General features: G+C 45.6%; 1 protein-coding gene across 1 annotated transcript; it reads left to right on the top strand.

The window, feature by feature from the left end:
* Nucleotides 1-453: 453 nt before the first annotated feature.
* On the top strand, nucleotides 454-17,325 carry LOC134024016 (alpha-N-acetylgalactosaminidase-like). Its single transcript, XM_062466388.1, has 9 exons — nucleotides 454-701; nucleotides 1,442-1,598; nucleotides 5,332-5,472; nucleotides 6,987-7,198; nucleotides 7,488-7,582; nucleotides 7,989-8,150; nucleotides 8,360-8,557; nucleotides 8,784-8,924; nucleotides 16,695-17,325. Exons 2-9 carry the CDS (start codon nucleotides 1,444-1,446, stop codon nucleotides 16,905-16,907), a joined length of 1,317 nt encoding a protein of 438 aa, XP_062322372.1. The 5' UTR covers nucleotides 454-701; nucleotides 1,442-1,443; the 3' UTR covers nucleotides 16,908-17,325.
* Nucleotides 17,326-18,136: the final 811 nt, after the last annotated feature.

Below are 18,136 nucleotides of genomic sequence, written 5' to 3'. Positions count from 1 at the left end.
CATCAGCCTGACTACTGTAGGCAGAGTTAGGATCTGCTTGGTCTGTGGTATTTATACTGTGTTTCATCAGCCTGACGTCAGACGGAATGTTATCTAAATTGTGCAACCTGAACTGTTGTTATGTGGTAGAACTTGTTTCTATAACCTGTCTTCACAGTGTCTTGTTTCTATAGCCTGTCTTCACAGTGTCTTGTTTCTATAGCCCGTCTTCACAGTGTCTTTTTTCTATAGCCTGTCTTCACAGTGTCTTGTTTCTATAGCCCGTCTTCACAGTGTCTTGTTTCTATAGCCTGTCTTCACAGTATCTTGTTTCTATAGCCTGTCTTCACAGTGTCTTGTTTCTATAGCCTGTCTTCACAGTGTCTTGTTTCTATAGCCTGTCTTCACAGTGTCTTGTTTCTATAGCCTGTCTTCACAGTGTCTTGTTTCTATAGCCCGTCTTCACAGTATCTTTTGAGAAAATTACAGAGAGAGAGGAGCACAGAGCCGGTACAGAGCCCTTTGGTATGAAAGGCTGAAAAGAGTTTGTCGGGTCCTCCTCCTGCACCTGCATATGTCACATGACAGCTGTTTACCAGGAAGAGATAAGTAGAGTGCTGAGAAGCAGGAAGTGGAGAAACTGTAGTGATAAAGTGGTTTGCTTGAGACAAACTTTAGCTTCAAACAACAAATCCAGCAACATTTGAAACACAGCACAACTTGTGAGTATTGAAATATTTTACCTAGAATTATTCAGAGTGATCTTGCTCTACTCATTCACCATACTGAAGCCCTGCTATGTGTTCTTAATCTGTGAGTCAAGTGGAAACATGAAGCCCTGCTATGTGTTCCTAATCTGTGAGGGAAGTGAGAACATGAAGCCCTGCTATGTGTTCCTAATCTGTGAGTCAAGTGAGAACATGAAGCCCTGCTATGTGTTCCTAATCTAAGTGAGAACATGAAGCCCTGCTATGTGTTCCTAATCTGTGAGTCAAGTGAGAACATGAAGCCCTGCTATGTGTTCCTAATCTAAGTGAGAACATGAAGCCCTGCTATGTGTTCCTAATCTAAGTGAGAACATGAAGCCCTGCTATGTGTTCCTAATCTAAGTGAGAACATGAAGCCCTGCTATGTGTTCCTAATCTAAGTGAGAACATGAAGCCCTGCTATGTGTTCCTAATCTAAGTGAGAACATGAAGCCCTGCTATGTGTTCCTAATCTAAGTGAGAACATGAAGCCCTGCTATGTGTTCCTAATCTAAGTGAGAACATGAAGCCCTGCTATGTGTTCCTAATCTAAGTGAGAACATGAAGCCCTGCTATGTGTTCCTAATCTAAGTGAGAACATGAAGCCCTGCTATGTGTTCCTAATCTAAGTGAGAACATGTCTCCCACTTGTCGGGGAACGTCTCTGACTAGCTCCCTGTGGAGGATCAGGTTTCAGTGATTTCTTCTCCTTTCAGAGATGGGGTTGTGTTGGCTGATTTTACTACTGGCCACGTCCTCGGCCACCTATGCGTTGGACAACGGCTTGCTGAGGACCCCCCCGATGGGTTGGATGGCATGGGAACGATTTCGCTGTAACGTGGATTGCACCAATGACCCCAAACATTGTATAAGGTACAGAACGTTGCAAGCAGCAATGCGGGTTCCTCCACAAAATGGCAAAATATAAAAAAATTACATTGTAGAAGATCAAGAGTTGGACAACAAGAGAGCAAAATAATTTCATGTTTGACCAACAACAACAGGCTGAACGGAGATTCCAACTCATGAGCATAAGGTTACAAGTCAGCCTCTCAATCCTCTCTGCCACACATCAACTGTTGAGATTTCATGAATAGAAAGGCGAAAAGCTGTAATTCAAACATATTTTGACTAGGGCTGTCAAGCGATTAAAATATTTTATTGAGATTAATCGCATTATTTCATATAGTTAATCGCGAATAAGCGCACATTTATTCAATTTATTTAATCGGTTCAAATTTTACCCCAATAAAAGCTTTCTTTGTGAAATAACATTAAAAGGGTGTACTTACATTCAAATAACTGGAGAATAACAAGAGGAAATTGTGAGGGAGTTTTATTCACTCACACATAGCTGTACAATATTGAACATACACATTGTTATATATGTAGGAAATGTAATCTCAAATTTAACATTGTCGAGCGTTGTCTGCCGTATATTACCGGAGCTGCTGCTGCTAGCTGTGTGCTTTGCTTACATGTGATGTTTTAGGCTGGAAGTACCCCAGTGATAACTAAACTCAGCCTGACAATCAAAACACACAGCCTTGGTTTTGTCAACCGAGCCGTCTGGCAACTTTTTTAAATGGAATTTCCCGTCTAAAAGCCGTCTCTCCATCATTCAGCTACCATCGGCAGAATCAGAATGGGATTTATTCGCCATGAAAGTTTGCACAGACAAGGAATTTGCTTTGGCAGGAAGGTGCATACAATAAACATATAGGGACCAAAAAAATTATATGTGGACTATCTATACTAAGGGTACATAAACTAGCAGTACTAAGTGGGATTAGAATTAAATTAAATATACAATAAAATAAAATATAAGTTGCCGTAAATTACAATACAAAAATACAAATATTACAAAAAATACAAATGTACAAGATACAATTTTGTAATGCAGTGCAAAAAGCAGTGTGTTTTAAGCAGGAAGTCATTAGAGTCAGTGTGGTCCCTTGGCCTTGTTGAAGAGACCAACAGCAGAAGGGAAGAAACTGTTTTTGTGGCGTGAGGTATTGGTCCTGATGGACCGCAGCCTTCTGCCGGAGGGGAGTGACTGAAACAAGGAGTGTCCAGGGTGGGAGGAGTCGGCCACAATCTTCCTCGCTCGCCTCAGGGTCCTCGAGGTGTGCAGGTCCTCGAGGGTAGGCAGATTGCAGCCAATCACCTTCTCAGCAGTGCGGATGATACGCTGCAGCCTGCTCTTGTCCTTGGCAGTGGCAGCAGCGTACCAGACGGTGATGGAGGAGGTGAGGATGGACTCAATGATGGCTGAGTAGAAGTGCACCATCATTGTCTTTGGCAGGTTGAACTTCTTCAGCTGCCGAAAGAAGTACATCCTCTGTTGTGCTTTCTTGATGAGGGAGCTGATGTTCAGTTCCCACTTGAGGTCCTGGGAGAGGATAGTGCCCAGGAAGCGGAAGGACTCCACAGTGTTGACTGGGGAGTCACACAGGGTGATGGGGGTGAGTGGGGCTGTGTTCTTCCTGAAGTCCACAACCATCTCCACTGTCTTAAGAGCATTGAGCTCTAAGTTGTTCTGGCTGCACCAGGTCACCAGGTTGGCCGCTTCCCACCTATAATCAGACTCGTCTCCACCAGAGATGAGCCCAATAAGGGTGGTGTCGTCTGCAAACTTCAGGAGTTTGACGGACGGATGACTGGAGGTGCAGCTGTTGGTGTACAGGGAGAAGAGCAGAGGAGAAAGGACGCAGCCCTGAGGTGATCCGGTGCTGATGGACCGGGAGTCAGAGACTTGTGTTCCCAGCTTAACTCACTGCTTCCTGTCAGACAGGAAGTCTGTGATCCACCTGCAGGTGGAATCAGGCACGTTCAGCTGGGACAGCTTGTCCTGAAGCAGGGCGGGGATGATGGTATTGAAGGCAGAGCTGAAGTCCACAAACAGGATCCTGGCATAGGATGCTGGGGAGTCCCAGGTGCTGTAGGGTGAAGTGGAGGGCCATGTTAACTGCATCGTCCACAGACCTGTTGGCTCTGAAGGCAAACTGCAGGGGGTCCAGTAGAGGGTCAGTGATGGATTTAAGGTGTGCCAGCACCAGGCGCTCGAAAGACTTCATTACCACATGACTTCATTACCACAAGACTTCATTACCTTCATTACCACAGAGGTCAGGGCGACGGGTCTGTAGTCATTATGTCCTGTTGGCCTTGGCTTTTTGGGCACAGGGATGATGGTGGAGGACTTGAGACAGGCTGGCACATGGCATGTCTCAAGGGAGGTGTTAAAGATGTAGGTAAACACCGGAGACAGCTGGTCAGCGCAGTGCTTGAGGGTGGCTGGAAAGACAGAGTTCGGCCCAGTCGAAGTCATGTGACGACAGGTGATTCCCCCAGGGTCAAAAGAAAACCTGCGGCACAATTTTTTTTTATCGCGTTAAAGTGAGATTACATTAATGCGTTATTATCGCGTTAACTTCGACAGCCCTAATTTTGACATATCAAGGTGAAATTGCTATGGTACTTCAGAATGATGTCATCCTGTTTAACTAAACTGATCATTAAAATTACGACAGAGTCAAAGACTGAATGAATTTTTACCTATGACCTTGCACTTTACAGCACACTGTCTCAACCCATTGAGCCATTCTCAGTGTTGAATAGTGTCATGGTCAGTTACTGTATAAAAAAGTAAGCTGTTTCTCTGTGGTAAGTGTTGTTAGAGTCGGCCAAAGTTTAAACAGCTGTAATTCAATTATATTTTGACATACCAAGGTGAAATTGTTTATGGTACTTCAGAGTGATGTCATCTTGAACCCTATTAGGTTTGAAAAACCATCAATCAAAATTATATTGGATTTATTGACACGAAGACATTGAGGCAATGTGTAAATTTACATAAATACACCCCTTTCAGCCATTTTGTATTGCATTTCTTATTCCATTTCACCCTATATAAAGACATGTCAAGTCGATTGGATCTATGGTTCAGAGGAGTATGGTTTTGAAGGCTGTACCAAATTTGGACAGTACAGCAAAATCTATCATGGGGGACCTTATGGGTCCTTGAGGCTTTTTTGTTCCCTATGAGAAATAAGGCATGTATACCAATTTTCAGGCATTTTGGAGTAATGGGGCGCTGGGGAAATCACGTAGACTTTGGGCGTGGCTTATAGCGCCACCTATGGGCGTACATGGGCCATTAGCGGTCTGGGAGTAGTGAGTGACCTGGTGTATCATTGGGCCAAATTTGAAAAAATCAGGTCAAGGACTTTTTGAGCTATTGAGCCATTTCATGGAGAAGAAGAAAAATAAGAATAAGAATACTCACAAAAACAATAGGTTTCCTCCTACCAGAGGAACCTTAATAATAGGAACACTAACCAAAACAATAGGTTTCCTCCTACCGGAGGAACCCTAATTAGAAAAATCTAAGTCTTCAAGCTTTGATTCATGAGGCGGTATAAAGATGTGTTTGCGCTTTGCCCTTCCTCTCTCCCCCTTCTCTCTCCCCCTCTTTTTCTCTCTTCTCCTTAACTCTCTCTCCTTTCCCTTTCTCTCTTCTCTCTCCTTATCTCTCTTCCTCTCCATCTCTCTCAATTCATCCGCGTCTCTGTGTCTCTCCGTCCCTCTCTTCCTCTTGCTCCAGTGAGAACCTGTTCAGGGACATGGCTGACCGGCTGTCTGAGGACGGTTGGAGGGAGCTGGGATATGAGTACATCATGATAGACGACTGCTGGACGTCAATGCAGAGAGACAAAGACGGACGTCTGCAGCCTGACCCCAAGAGGTTTACCCCTCTCTCCTCTGAATCTCTCTCCTGTCTCTCCCCTCTGTCTCTCTCTCCTGTCTCTCTTCTCTGTCTCTCTCTCCTCTGTCTCTCTCTCCTGTCTCTCCTCTCTCTCCTCTCTTCTCTGTCTCTCTCCTGTCTCTCCCCTCTCTCCTCTGTCTCTCTCTCCCCTCTCTTCTCTGTCTCTCTCGCCTCTCTCCCCTCTCTTCTCTGTCTCTCTCTCCTGTCTCTCCCCTCTCTCCTCTGTCTCTCTCTCCCCTCTCTTCTCTGTCTCTCTCTCCCCTCTCTTCTCTGTCTCTCTCTCCTCTCTCTCCTCTTTCTCTCTCTCTTGTCTATCCTCTGTCTCCTCTCTCCTCTCTCTCTTCCTGTCTCTCCTCTCTCTCACGCCTGTGAAGACGTATTAGATAGTGCTCAATTGCTGTGAAAGTACCAAGTCAATGAAGTGAATAGAAAGTACAAGTTCAAGACAAAATCAACGTATTTATTATAGATCTATAAGGTGCAGTTGTCTGATACACTCAAGTTGCGCATCTCAGAAGACTGGACAATGAATACAGGAAATCAGGGGAGTTAAATAGTATCACAATATGGGAGGACACGAGACGATTAGCACAGCCTTCACAAGCATTGAATTAGGACACTGCATGCTAGATAGCTTTTTTTTAGGTCTTTGGATAGGGCTCCTAGAAATGGCCTTGACGTTCCTTCTATTTTCCTCGTTCAATGTTGCATGGCATTATAAACTTTGGTAATATTGTGATCTCATTTCCTAGTCACACCTCACAAAGAACTAACTTATGGCTATGCAGGCATAAGCAAACAGCGTAATGACAGTTTATCAATGATCCAAGCAACATCATTCATAGAGGCATATTTCTCTCCTGCACATAACCAAAGGTTATGTTCTCATGAGCTTAATATAGTAGGGTATAGATCAAACATTGTTTATTATATTCAGAGTAGTATAAAAGTAATAAAGTAATCATTATCTTTAATTATTGTTAACTGATCAGTGGAAGTCGCTTTGGATAAAAGCGTTTGCTAAATGCATAAATGTAAATGGTTTAAGGACAGACCTCTTCACCTGTCTCTCCTTTCTCTCCCCTCTCTCCTGTCTGTCCTCTCTTCACTCTCTCTCTCTCTCGCGCTTCTCTCTCTCTCTCTCTCTCGCTTCTCTCTCCCCTCTCTCTTCCTGTCTCTCCCTCCTCTCCTCTGTCTCTCCTCTCTTCCTGTCTCTCCCTCCTCTCCTCTGTCTCTCCTCTCTTCCTGTCTCTCCCTCCTATCCTCTGTCTCTCTCCTGTCCCCTCTCTCATGTCTCTCTCTCCCTTGTCTCTCCTCTGTCTGATAGTGGTCGATCTGTACTTTATTGCTTTGCTGTGAGAGTCGTAACTGTATGTACTGATTACATAAGCTTAGTTCTCTGCACATTTTCCAACCTCCTCATTCCCAACCTCCTTCCCCCCATCTACCTCACCTCTCTCCCCCATCTACCTCACCTCCCCCTACACCCCCAGGTTCCCAGGAGGCATTGCTAGCCTGGCGAGGTACGTCCACGACCGAGGCCTGAAGCTTGGCATCTATGCAGACATGGGCTTCCAGACCTGCATGGGCTACCCTGGGACCAACCTGAGCACCATCCACATGGACGCCCACACCTTCGCCAGCTGGGGCGTGGACTTCCTGAAGTTCGACGGCTGCTTTTCCAGCCCTGTGGAGCAGCAGCTAGGTGAGACCAAGAGAGACAAACCAGAATTATTTATTGTCTTTGTGAATGCATCAGTAGAGTCCATAACAATGTTTATTTCAGTACACACCTGTTACACCTGTAGTTATTTCACCTGTTGCACCTGTTACATCACTTAAATGATTACATATGTTACACCTGTTTCACATGTGACATCACTGTAGGTATGTTGCTTTACTGTACTACAGCATACATGATTGATACTGTTCGGCTTATGGTGGTCATGTGGTGGAAAGAAATACTAAGTTGAATTTCCTGTGTGATCGTGCAGGGTACCCTCTCATGTCCAAGGCCCTGAACTCTACTGGGAGGCCCATCGCCTACTCCTGCAGCTGGCCCTGCTACAGGGGGGGCCTGCCCCCCAAGGTGGGTCTGACAGCTGGCCCTGCTACAGGGGGGGCCTGCCCCCCAAGGTGGGTCTGACAGCTGGCCCTGCTACAGGGGGGGCCTGCCCCCCAAGGTGGGTCTGACAGCTGGCCCTGCTACAGGGGGGGCCTGCCCCCCAAGGTGGGTCTGACAGCTGGCCCTGCTACAGGGGGGGCCTGCCCCCCAAGGTGGGTCTGACAGCTGTCTGCCTAAAGCTCCTGGATATTATTGGATATATTTCCTTTCTGTTTTAGTTCTGATTTGTCGCCATCACTCTCTCCCTCCCTCTCTTTTTCTCCGTCTCTCTCTCCCTCCCTCCCTCCCTCTCCCTCTCTCTCCCCCTCTCTCTCTCTACTTCCCTCTCTCTCTCCCTCTCCCTTTCTCCCCCTCTCCCTTTCTCTCCCAGGTGAACTACACCCTGCTGGGAGAGATCTGTAACGTTTGGAGGAACTGGTATGATGTTCAGGACTCCTGGGACAGCATTCAGAGCATCCTGGACTGGTTCTCCAACAACCAGGACGACCTGCAGCCTGCGGCTGGGCCCGGACACTGGAACGACCCTGACATGGTCTGCAGCGCCGCTACCTTCACATGAGCTTTGTTACATTTTAGTCATTTTAGCAGACTTCCAACAACTACACGAGCAATGTTATCATTACTTACATAGATTATTTGTCTGATATTCAGGTCATTGTCAGTGACATTACTGTAATGCTGTTGTCAGTGACATTTATGTAATGCTGTCAGTGATATTACGGTCTTTGATTTGCTTCCCAGCTGATCATTGGGAACTTTGGTCTCAGCATCGACCAATCCCGTGCTCAGATGGCTGTGTGGGCCATCATGGCGGCCCCCCTCATCATGTCTAACGACCTGCGCTCCCTGGAGGCAGATGCCCGCGCTGTGCTCAGCAACAAGCTGGCCATCGCCATCAACCAGGATCCTCTGGGCATCCAAGGCCGTCGCATCCTGCAGGTCTGAGGCCGAGAACACACCCTGCTGGAAAAGCTGTTGGATGTTCACAGTCTGAATGAACTCTCTTCCCCCCTCCATCCCCCGTGTCTCTTCCCCCCTCCATCCCCCGTGTCTCTTCCCCCCTCCATCCCCCGTGTCTCTTCCCTCCTCCATCCCCCGTGTCTCTTCCCCCCTCCATCCCCCGTGTCTCTTCCCCCCTCCATCCTCTGTGTCTCTTCTCTCCCAGGAGGGGAGCCATGTGGATGTGTACTGGAGGCCTCTGTCCCACAAGGCCAGTGCTCTGGTGTTCCTCAGCCGGCGCCAGGATATGCCCTACCGCTACCGCACCTCGCTGGTGAAACTCAACTACCCTGCAGGCAACTACGAGGTGAGTCAGAGGGCAAGTACGGTGTAGCAGGGCAGGTGGGGGTGCGGGGGGAGGCAAGGAGGGGGGCAAGGGGGGGGTGGGGGACAAGGTGGGAAATGTGATTTGCATTTACATTACATTTATTCATTTAGCAGACGCTTTTATCCAAAGCAACTTCCAAGAGAGAGCTTTACAAAAGTGCATAGGTCAATGATCATAAACAACGAAATAGCCCCAAAAACATTTTGGGTTGCCAAAACATGGAGCATACATTGTGAAAAGCAAATAAGTCCCAAAGGGAAGAACAATAAGAGCATGTAGTTAGACAAGTTACAATTGAACAGCAAGAACCTCAAAAGTGCAAGAGTATACCTGTGGGGGGAAAAAGCAAGCAACAATAATATATTTCACGGCGAGTACAATCATTTTAAAGACAGTTACAACAAACCAACAAGTCTCTCAATAAGAGACATTGTGATCCTGGAGGAAACTAACATCAGGTCCGGCCAATAATTCCTAAGTGCTGTTGTACTCCCGGAACAAGTGACTCTTGAGCCTTTTCTTGAAGGTGGGAGTCAGGTGGCTGAGCGGTTAGGGAATCGGGCTAGTAATCAGAAGGTTGCTGGTGTGCCAAATGACGTTGTGTCCTTGGGCAAGACACTTCACCCTACTTGCCTCGGGGAGAATGTCCCTGTACTTACTGTAAGTCGCTATGGATAAGAGCGTCTGCTAAATAACTAAATGTAAGGTGGGGAGACAGTCACTGTCCCTGGTGGAGGTGGGGAGTTGATTCCACCATTGGGGGGCCAGACACTAGAAGAGTTTGTGTTGGGACAGGGCGCTCTTACATTTAGTCATTACATTTAGTCATTTAGCAGACGCTCTTATCCAGAGCGACTTACAGTAAGTGCAGGGACATTCCCCCCGAGGCAAGTAGGGTGAAGTGCCTTGCCCATGGACACAACGTAATTTTGCATGGCCGGGAATCGATCCTACAACCTTCTGATTAATAGCCCGATTCCCTAACCGCTCAGCCATCTGACTTCCCCCTGCTCTTGAGCATTGGGACCACAAGACGGTTGTCAGAAGAAGACCGTAGGTGGCGGGTGGGGGTGTAAGGCTGAAGGAGAAACTTGATGGGTGCAGTCCCGTTCACCGCTCGGAAGGTTAGTACCAGAGTCTTGAATCTGATACGGGCTGTGATGGGAAGCCAGTGGAGGGAGATGAGGAGCGGGGTAACATGGGAGTGTCTGGGTAGATTGAAGACCAGGCGGGCTGCCGCGTTCTGATCCTCTGGAGAGGGTGGGTTGCGCATGCTGAGAGACTGGCGAGCAGCGAGTTGCAGTAGTCCAACTTTGAGAGGACAAGTGCTTGGACTAGCAGCTGGGTGGAATGCTCAAACAGTAGGGGTGGAACAGTACATGTATTCGTACCGAACCGTACCGTACGGGCGTCACGGTTCGGTGAATGAAATTACACAGAGAATACACGGTATAAAAATAAATAAAACTCGCATGCAAATTAATTAATGTAATGCGGAACTACTGTTAGATACTTGTGTTCTTTAGGGACATCTAATCTGTAGCTCTGAAGCTCTGATTGGCGCCACCGTGAGTCAGAGATAGGCTAGCAGCACTAAGGACGAATATGGCGAGTGGTGGCGACCCACGAGAGACAGTATGGCGAGTGGTGGCGACCCACGAGAGACAGTATGGCGAGTGGTGGCGACCCACGAGAGACAGTATGGCGAGTGGTGGCGACCCACGAGAGACAGAGGACCCGCCGGTAGGGTGACCAGACGTCCGGATTTCATCCGGACATTCCGGTTTTCCAGCCCTTTGTCCGGACCGCTGTTGCATGTCCTCCTTTTCTCCCTTTTGTCCTCCTTTTTTACCCTTCCTGCCCACCGTCGCAATTTACCACTCGCGTAGGCTTTCAGATGCAAAAAAGAAAGACCCCCTTCAAACCTATGTGGAGTTCAGAACTCCACTTTGCCACTAAGAGCATCAAAGATCAATATCATGCCTTCTGTAAGCTCTGTCACATTGATATAGACGTGAGTAGTAGGGGTAAAGGGGCTTTAGAGCGGCATGCCTGCGCTACACAACGGCACAAAGGGATAATGCTAGTCCTGCCGGGCACTCTTCCTTAACATAATTTTTTGCTCTGAACACAACAACAGCGGCTGATAAAACAACCGCTGCTGAGATGACCAAATTATATATTTTTATTTCTATTACAATTGAAATAGTTTGGGGAATGGTACTATCTTATTTTGTTATTTATCTTTTGACTAAACTTGTCTCACCAAAGACAACAGAAAATCAGTGCACTTGTATTAAAGTATTGGATTTGTATTCAAATTACAAATGTTGACTTATTAAAATGACTAAAGTTATTGTCTTAATTTCATACTAGCTAACGCTTTTTGGGATTGTCCTCCTTTTTTACCCTTTGTCCTCCTTTTTGGACCCAAGTGTCCTCCTTTTCAGGGTCATGCTTCTGGTCACCCTACCCGCCGGCCTTTTAAAGTTTTCCATTTTAGTTACAATAGTACAGGCGAGAGAGTGGTGGATAAGACAAGCACTGTGTGTCGGCGTTGTTCAGCAGTTGTGGGCAGTGACCTGCAGTCTGGATAGGCAAGGTAGGCACTGCCTACCCTGCCAAAATTCAAACGTAAAAATGTTTTTAAAAAGCGATCCTGTATTCTTCAACATGTACGTTGAAAAGCACAACTCTGCTGTGCCTTTGCACGTAAATATGTTATGCCAGTAATCACCCACGTAACGTATCAAATATGGACCAATTAAAATCGAGATAATACTGGACATTTGCGCAGCTAACGTCATTACACCAGCTACATTGTAAACTTGATCCCCGCAAAATTCAAGTCAAAATGAGATATCACGGAGTTGAGGAATTTCTCCAAACTCGATTGTTTTCAAAAGGTTAGTTAATAGCAAGAGAGAGGTCTACGCCAGACCTAGATGGACTACTGCAGCAAAAGAGACAACATGTTTTCGATCGTTTCAAACAAACTGGTATGAAGAAAAGATTGGCTGTGTGGCTGTGCTAACAGTCAGCGGCTGTAGGCTACTGTACTGTACTACTGCGTTTACTGTTTTGACATATTAGCCTAACAATAAATTAGGTAATCTGTCTTTCATAACTCAGTGCCTACCCTCTTACTGACATCACCACACGTCATTGGTGTGGGGTATGTGAGTGGAAATACATCTAACATGCTAACGCATATAACGCATCTGGCGTGTGCTAAATGACTAAAAATATCCGACGCCATCACCCAGGTTTGCCAATCACTGGAACGAGACAAAAAAAACTGTCCAACTTCTCCTCCCTACAGTGCTTAACCAGCCATTAGATACACATACAAATAGGGCCCAAAAAATCACTGACACAATCGGAATTTACATGTCATCTTCAATGCGCCCGTATTCACTCGTAGAGAAACCTGGTTTGTTTTGCTTTTCCCTCAGTTGTACCGAACTCGTACCGAACCGTGATGTCTGAACCGCGGTATGAACCGTACCGTGACTTCAGTGTACCGTTCCACCCCTATCAGACAGGTATCTCCTGATCTTCCGGATGTTGTAGAGGGTGAATCTACACGACCGGGAGACTGCAGCAATGTGGGATGTGAGGGAGAGCACATTACAGAAATAATATCCAGAGCACTCTGGATATCACTAACTAGAAAGACTATTAACCTGTTTACGCTCCTGTTTCGCCCGCGAGACAAAAATGCTGCCTCCCCCTTCCTCAGTTACGACGCACTAAATTCTAAAAAATATATTTTTTAGACGCTACACATGTTATACATCGTTGGAAAGCTACGATTCTTGTGCTTCCATTGAAATAAACCAATTCAAGATCAAGTCGCAATAGCAAGCAAAGTCAACGTCTTTTTCCGGTGAACATTCCTTCAACAATGCCAAAGAAAAAAGTTGTACTCACCCTAAGTTGTTCAAATAGGTCCAGGTGTGCAAATCATGCCATCAAAACTTGATCTGCGTAAGTCCCAAGGGTTCAAAGTATCTAACCATGTAAAGTAATTCGTCCAAATACAATGTTTTACGTTCATGAATAGCCATTATCCTTTGTTTCATTATGCAAGTTAGCCGACGGAAGAAACAACTTGTTCACATAAAAGTGTTATTTTCTCCGATTTATCAACGGAGTATTTACAAAATGAAGGTCTCAAAATGTCCGTTGAACCCTCCCCTTTTGATTGACACCTTGTTCGACCCAATAGGAGCTTCCATGCCCCGTTGACAGCCCTCTAAAGCCAACTAGGTCTGTGCGTCCTGCCCCCCCCCCCGCCCCCCCCCCCCCACACTCGTTCTAAACAAATTTCTCGAACTGGCTTCGACTGGCTCTGAAATTAGCTCGTTAGCCTTGTAGCTGACAGCTAGCTGAAAATGCCAATACCTCATTTGTATGCGTCTGTGGAGCCTTCAAAATAACAGTCGATTGCGCAATATGGTTGACAGAATCAGTGTTCTTTGTGCGCCAATCCTTGGAATCAGATAAAGCACTCCAATGTGTTCATGCTTCAGTTTTTGTGTTTCAGTATTACTAATTAGGGATTTAGCTATTATATATGATATTTCTAAGTACCAGAGATGGGCCAGAGATAACAATTATGAAAAATAATACCTTTTTATTTGACCTTGACCTTGGTTACAAAGGGTCATTTTGGAGTCTCCAAAAGACCCTTTTAGAAAATTCCTGGATGTACTCTTATAAAAACATGTGTCAAATATGAATATATTGTGGTATTATGTTTGACTTTTGATTTGAATTGGGTAAGGCTTCAACCTGTGGTCCAATTTAGTCTTCCAGATAATACCTACCACCTCTAGGCCTCTTCAGGCCTCTGTTTTCAAAACAAAATCTAGGCGGAAATAGAAATTTTCACTTTCCTTGTGTTCAAGCTTCTATTACTCAACACTAGAAGGACTGACAGGGGTCCTGACAACAGGGGACATAACTTCAGAGTGTCAGCTTTCAAAAGAGATCATTTACATGCATGTACTCCAAATGGTTCAAGAACAGCTTCCAATTTACTTTGGGTATGCTGTTTAGGCGTTTTCAGGCAAATTTAACAGGAACATGAAAAGGTTAATACAGTAGGCCTATAATTTGTCAGTCCTTCCCATACCCTCCAACATTTCCCTTAGTTTCAGATAACGTAGGCCTAAGCAGTGTTGTGTTTGAACGAGTTCAAAAGAACGCATTCATTGAACACGTTCATTTTTATGAAAACGACTTAATGACAAATAATGAATTTGAACGGTGAACACGTTCACATTATTTGAGGTCTAGCTAAAACGTTACTTCATGTTTTTCTTCTCCTGAGGAGAGACGCTGTCTAAATCGAATGCTTGCACCATGTCGTTGCTCAGTGCCCGTAAAATTAATCTAAACCGAAACCAACTAACTTGACTTCGCACTACGTTACCCATGATTCATCGCACACACGTAGACCAAACAAGCAATGTATTCCAAGACAACAGCTCTCCGTCTCATAAAAATGGCAAGTGAAAGCAGAGACGCAGACTCAGAGACTACATCTGATCTGATGCACCTTATTATTTTTTGCGGGATTTTAACACACAGTAAACACACACCTTAAAACTATGAAATGAACTGAACTATGGTCTAGTTCAGAATTTAAATGGTGAACTATGAACGTGAAAGATTCATATTTACTTGTATGAACTGAACTTAAAACTAGTTCATGAGAGGTATGAACTGAAGGACTGAAATATTTTGTGTCTATTCCAATGTGTAATGATGGTATTCAATGACACAAATCTGTGTTGTAGAAAGAGTGGTCTGGAGTCGCAGAGGTCCCATAATATCAGCTTTAATGCAGCAGTTGGAAATCAACAAGTACAGAGCTCTGGGGTTGTCTACGTTTCCCTACCCGCAACAGAGTTTGGGCTGGTTCACGAAGTCCAACTGGCTATCTGTCCCTCCCCAGCATATATTTATACAGTGCAATTAAAAACAGAAAGATAAAAGAGGGTTGAGCTTGTTCTCTCGTGCATCAGGGAGTTGTTCTTGCCTACGCGTTCCACCTGCTCGGGTACCGTCTCCACCCGGTTTCAAGGTTGTTTCTGAAAATGAAGAGATAGAGACACAAAAACAGCCTGCTTCCCACACCCTGTGTGAGACACCATGTTTAAGCCTGAGCACAATTCTAAGTTTCATGAGACAAGCAAAATGCATAACTTTACTAAGCACAATATGTTCTTTAATCCCTCTTTTGATCTCTGAAAACACCAGAGATCAATCAACATAGCCCGGACCAACCACCGCCTCCTCGTCCTGGTCAGCCAGCAACGGCATTTGGAACCCCGTCTTTGGGTTCTCCACAGCCAAGACAATGATTCGGTTGCACAGGGACCTGATACACGGGATACAGCAACAATCATGTTGATATTGATATAGCACACTCTTAAGTAAAATAGCGGAAACCTTCTTAGTCCAGTACAATTCTAGTGTGGTCAAGCAGTATCACTCTTGACCTAGTCGTAACCCTCTTTTCCGGACTCTCACATTCGTAGCAATAGCAAACGGTTCACTGGCCCTCCTGCCCTCCTCCACCAACTCCTGCAACGTATGACTGGATTCTGGAGCAGCACAACACATGCTCCAGTGGTACCACGTACTTCCTTTCCCCAGCACCCTTAGGGCGTGCGAGGTTCTCTCGATTACCTTGAGTGCACAACACTGGGCCTAAGCCAGCCAAACTGAGCCAAAGCTTCTGGTTGCAAAGCAGTTGTAGAGTTTTTGACTGCATCAATAATAATTTAGCCAAAAATGGGCTATATTACCAAATTATCTAGCCTTTCTGGAGTAAATATAAAAAATGCAAGACATGCTTTCTTCCAACTTACCTTCTCCGTCACGTGTTCGCGCGTCTATGTTGCTTACCTGGAAACGAACGAACGTTGGCCGAGACTGTTTAACAAGGCAAAGAACTCTATACTCTTTGACACGGGAAAATGATACATGCTGTCGGCAGGAAACTTCACTCATAGTGCCTGCACCTCGTCCATTAATGTATACAACGTTAACAGGACAACTTGGTTGGCGTTGCCTTCTCAGCATGAGAAATACAAGGTGTGGCGTGTGAGCGTGTGAACTGGCTGAAATGCTTGTGTCTCACGGTCAATGCGTGAGGCTTGAGAACCCTGTTTTAGATGTGTTTTGAGAAGACTACAACAAAAAAATATATAGAGAGAGATATATAGAATTCCACCCGCCAAAGTGGCTAGTAAGAGTGACTGCTTTACCCGCCACAGACGAATTCTACCTGCATTTGGTGGGTGGGCGGGTGCTAATGTCAAGCCCTGCACAGGATTATATCCTGTTGTTAAACATGTCAGGACTGAATGGCTTTTATGTACTCTGCTCCATCAACTTGGATGTTTTAAACTGGAGGATTTTGTCCAGATTGGTGGTTTTAGATTATGATTGAAGGATTTGAATGCTGATTCCCTGATCTGTAAATGTTTTTTAAAGAGTTTTGTCTCCTGATTATGTTATTCTTTTACTCAATATCATATTGTTTTCAGATAGTTTTGTTGTAATATATAATAACTTGGTGCTGCCCATCTGCACCGGGAAACTCTGGAAAAAATTATTTTCCGGGTTAAATAAAGGCTAAATAAAAATAAACCTCTGTATCAACGAGGAGATATTTGGTTTGGTCTGTCGAAATCTTTGTACTAAATAGGAGATGTTGGTGTGTGTTGCCAGGCGTATGATGTGTTCTCTGGGAAGCTGGTGACGGGGCTGAAGACGACCACACCCTTCACCGTCACGATCAACCCCTCAGGAGTGTTCATGTGGTACGTCTACCCCACGTCTTACAACGACAAGCCGAAGAGCCACAGCCGATATCGCCTCATTCACAAAAAGTACAACCTATCTTTCTCTGAGTCTGGAGTTGGGCCTCACAGAGTTCTTTAATCCTTCTTGAAATGTATTTGATTCTGAATTCAGAGACGCCACTAAGAATTGTGGGCCCAGTGAAGAGATTGCAATTTGCCCCTTCCCTCTGTTTTTTCATTCAACACATTTTCATTTCCAAGCTTTTGAGTGTCCTCCCTCAATTGGGACCCTTGGTAGTCAGTCCCACTTTTACCACACTTCGAATAGTAATGGAAGTTTTGTGATTTTCATGCAATCTGTCTAGAATAAACATCAGTGATTTTACACGTTTCACCTGAGGATGTGAGCATTGAAGAATGTTGGAAAACAAACTTCAATTACTTTGAAGAATGCTGGTTGAGTGCATTTTAATTAGTTATTAAACTAAGATTAAATGTATTTCATGTTTTGTTGTCCTTCCACCTTTCATCAAAATAAAATAAAAACCAAAGTTGATCATTTATGGGAAAATATTCTTGAAATGTCAGTATTAGCCTTAACCACCAGGCAGCAGTGCAAACTTAGACGTACACAATTAGCATTTCTTTCTTTTTTTTACTGTTGGGTCATGAAGGACAGACAGAGTGTCAGAGTCTCTCTCCCTCTGTCACTGTCCCTCTCTCACTTTCTGACTCTGTCACTCACTCTATCACTCTGACACTGTCTCACTATCCCTCTCTCACCTTCTCAACCTCACTTTCGCACTCACCACCCCGCTATCACATGATCTCACTATCTCAAACAATCCGGCTGGCGGATCTTTGGGTCCAGGGGGAATGAGCTGATCTCTGGGTCCAGGAAGAAGCTGATCTCTGGGTCCAGGAAGGAGCTGATCTCTGGGTCCAGGAAGAAGCTGATCTCTGGGTCCAGGGGGAAGGAGTTGATCTCTGGGTCCAGGGGGAAGGAGCTGATCTCTGGGTCCAGGGGGAAGGAGCTGATCTCTGGGTCCAGGGGGAAGGAGCTGATCTCTGGGTCCAGGGGGAAGGAGCTGATCTCTGGGTCCAGGGGGAAGGAGCTGATCTCTGGGTCCAGGGGGAAGCTGATCTCTGGGTCCAGGGAGAAGGAGCTGATCTCTGGGTCCAGGGAGAAGGAGCTGATCTCTGGGTCCAGGGGGAAGGAGCTGATCTCTGGGTCCAGGGAGAAGGAGCTGATCTCTGGGTCCAGGGGGAAGGAGCTGATCTCTGGGTCCAGGGAGAAGGAGCTGATCTCTGGGTCCAGGGAGAAGGAGCTGATCTCTGGGTCCAGGAAGGAGTTGATCTCTGGGTCCA

The sequence above is a fragment of the Osmerus eperlanus genome, chromosome 7 (assembly GCF_963692335.1).
Source record: "Osmerus eperlanus chromosome 7, fOsmEpe2.1, whole genome shotgun sequence".
Classification (NCBI taxonomy): Eukaryota; Metazoa; Chordata; class Actinopteri; order Osmeriformes; family Osmeridae; genus Osmerus; species Osmerus eperlanus.
This window is presented reverse-complemented; position numbering and strand designations above follow the sequence as displayed.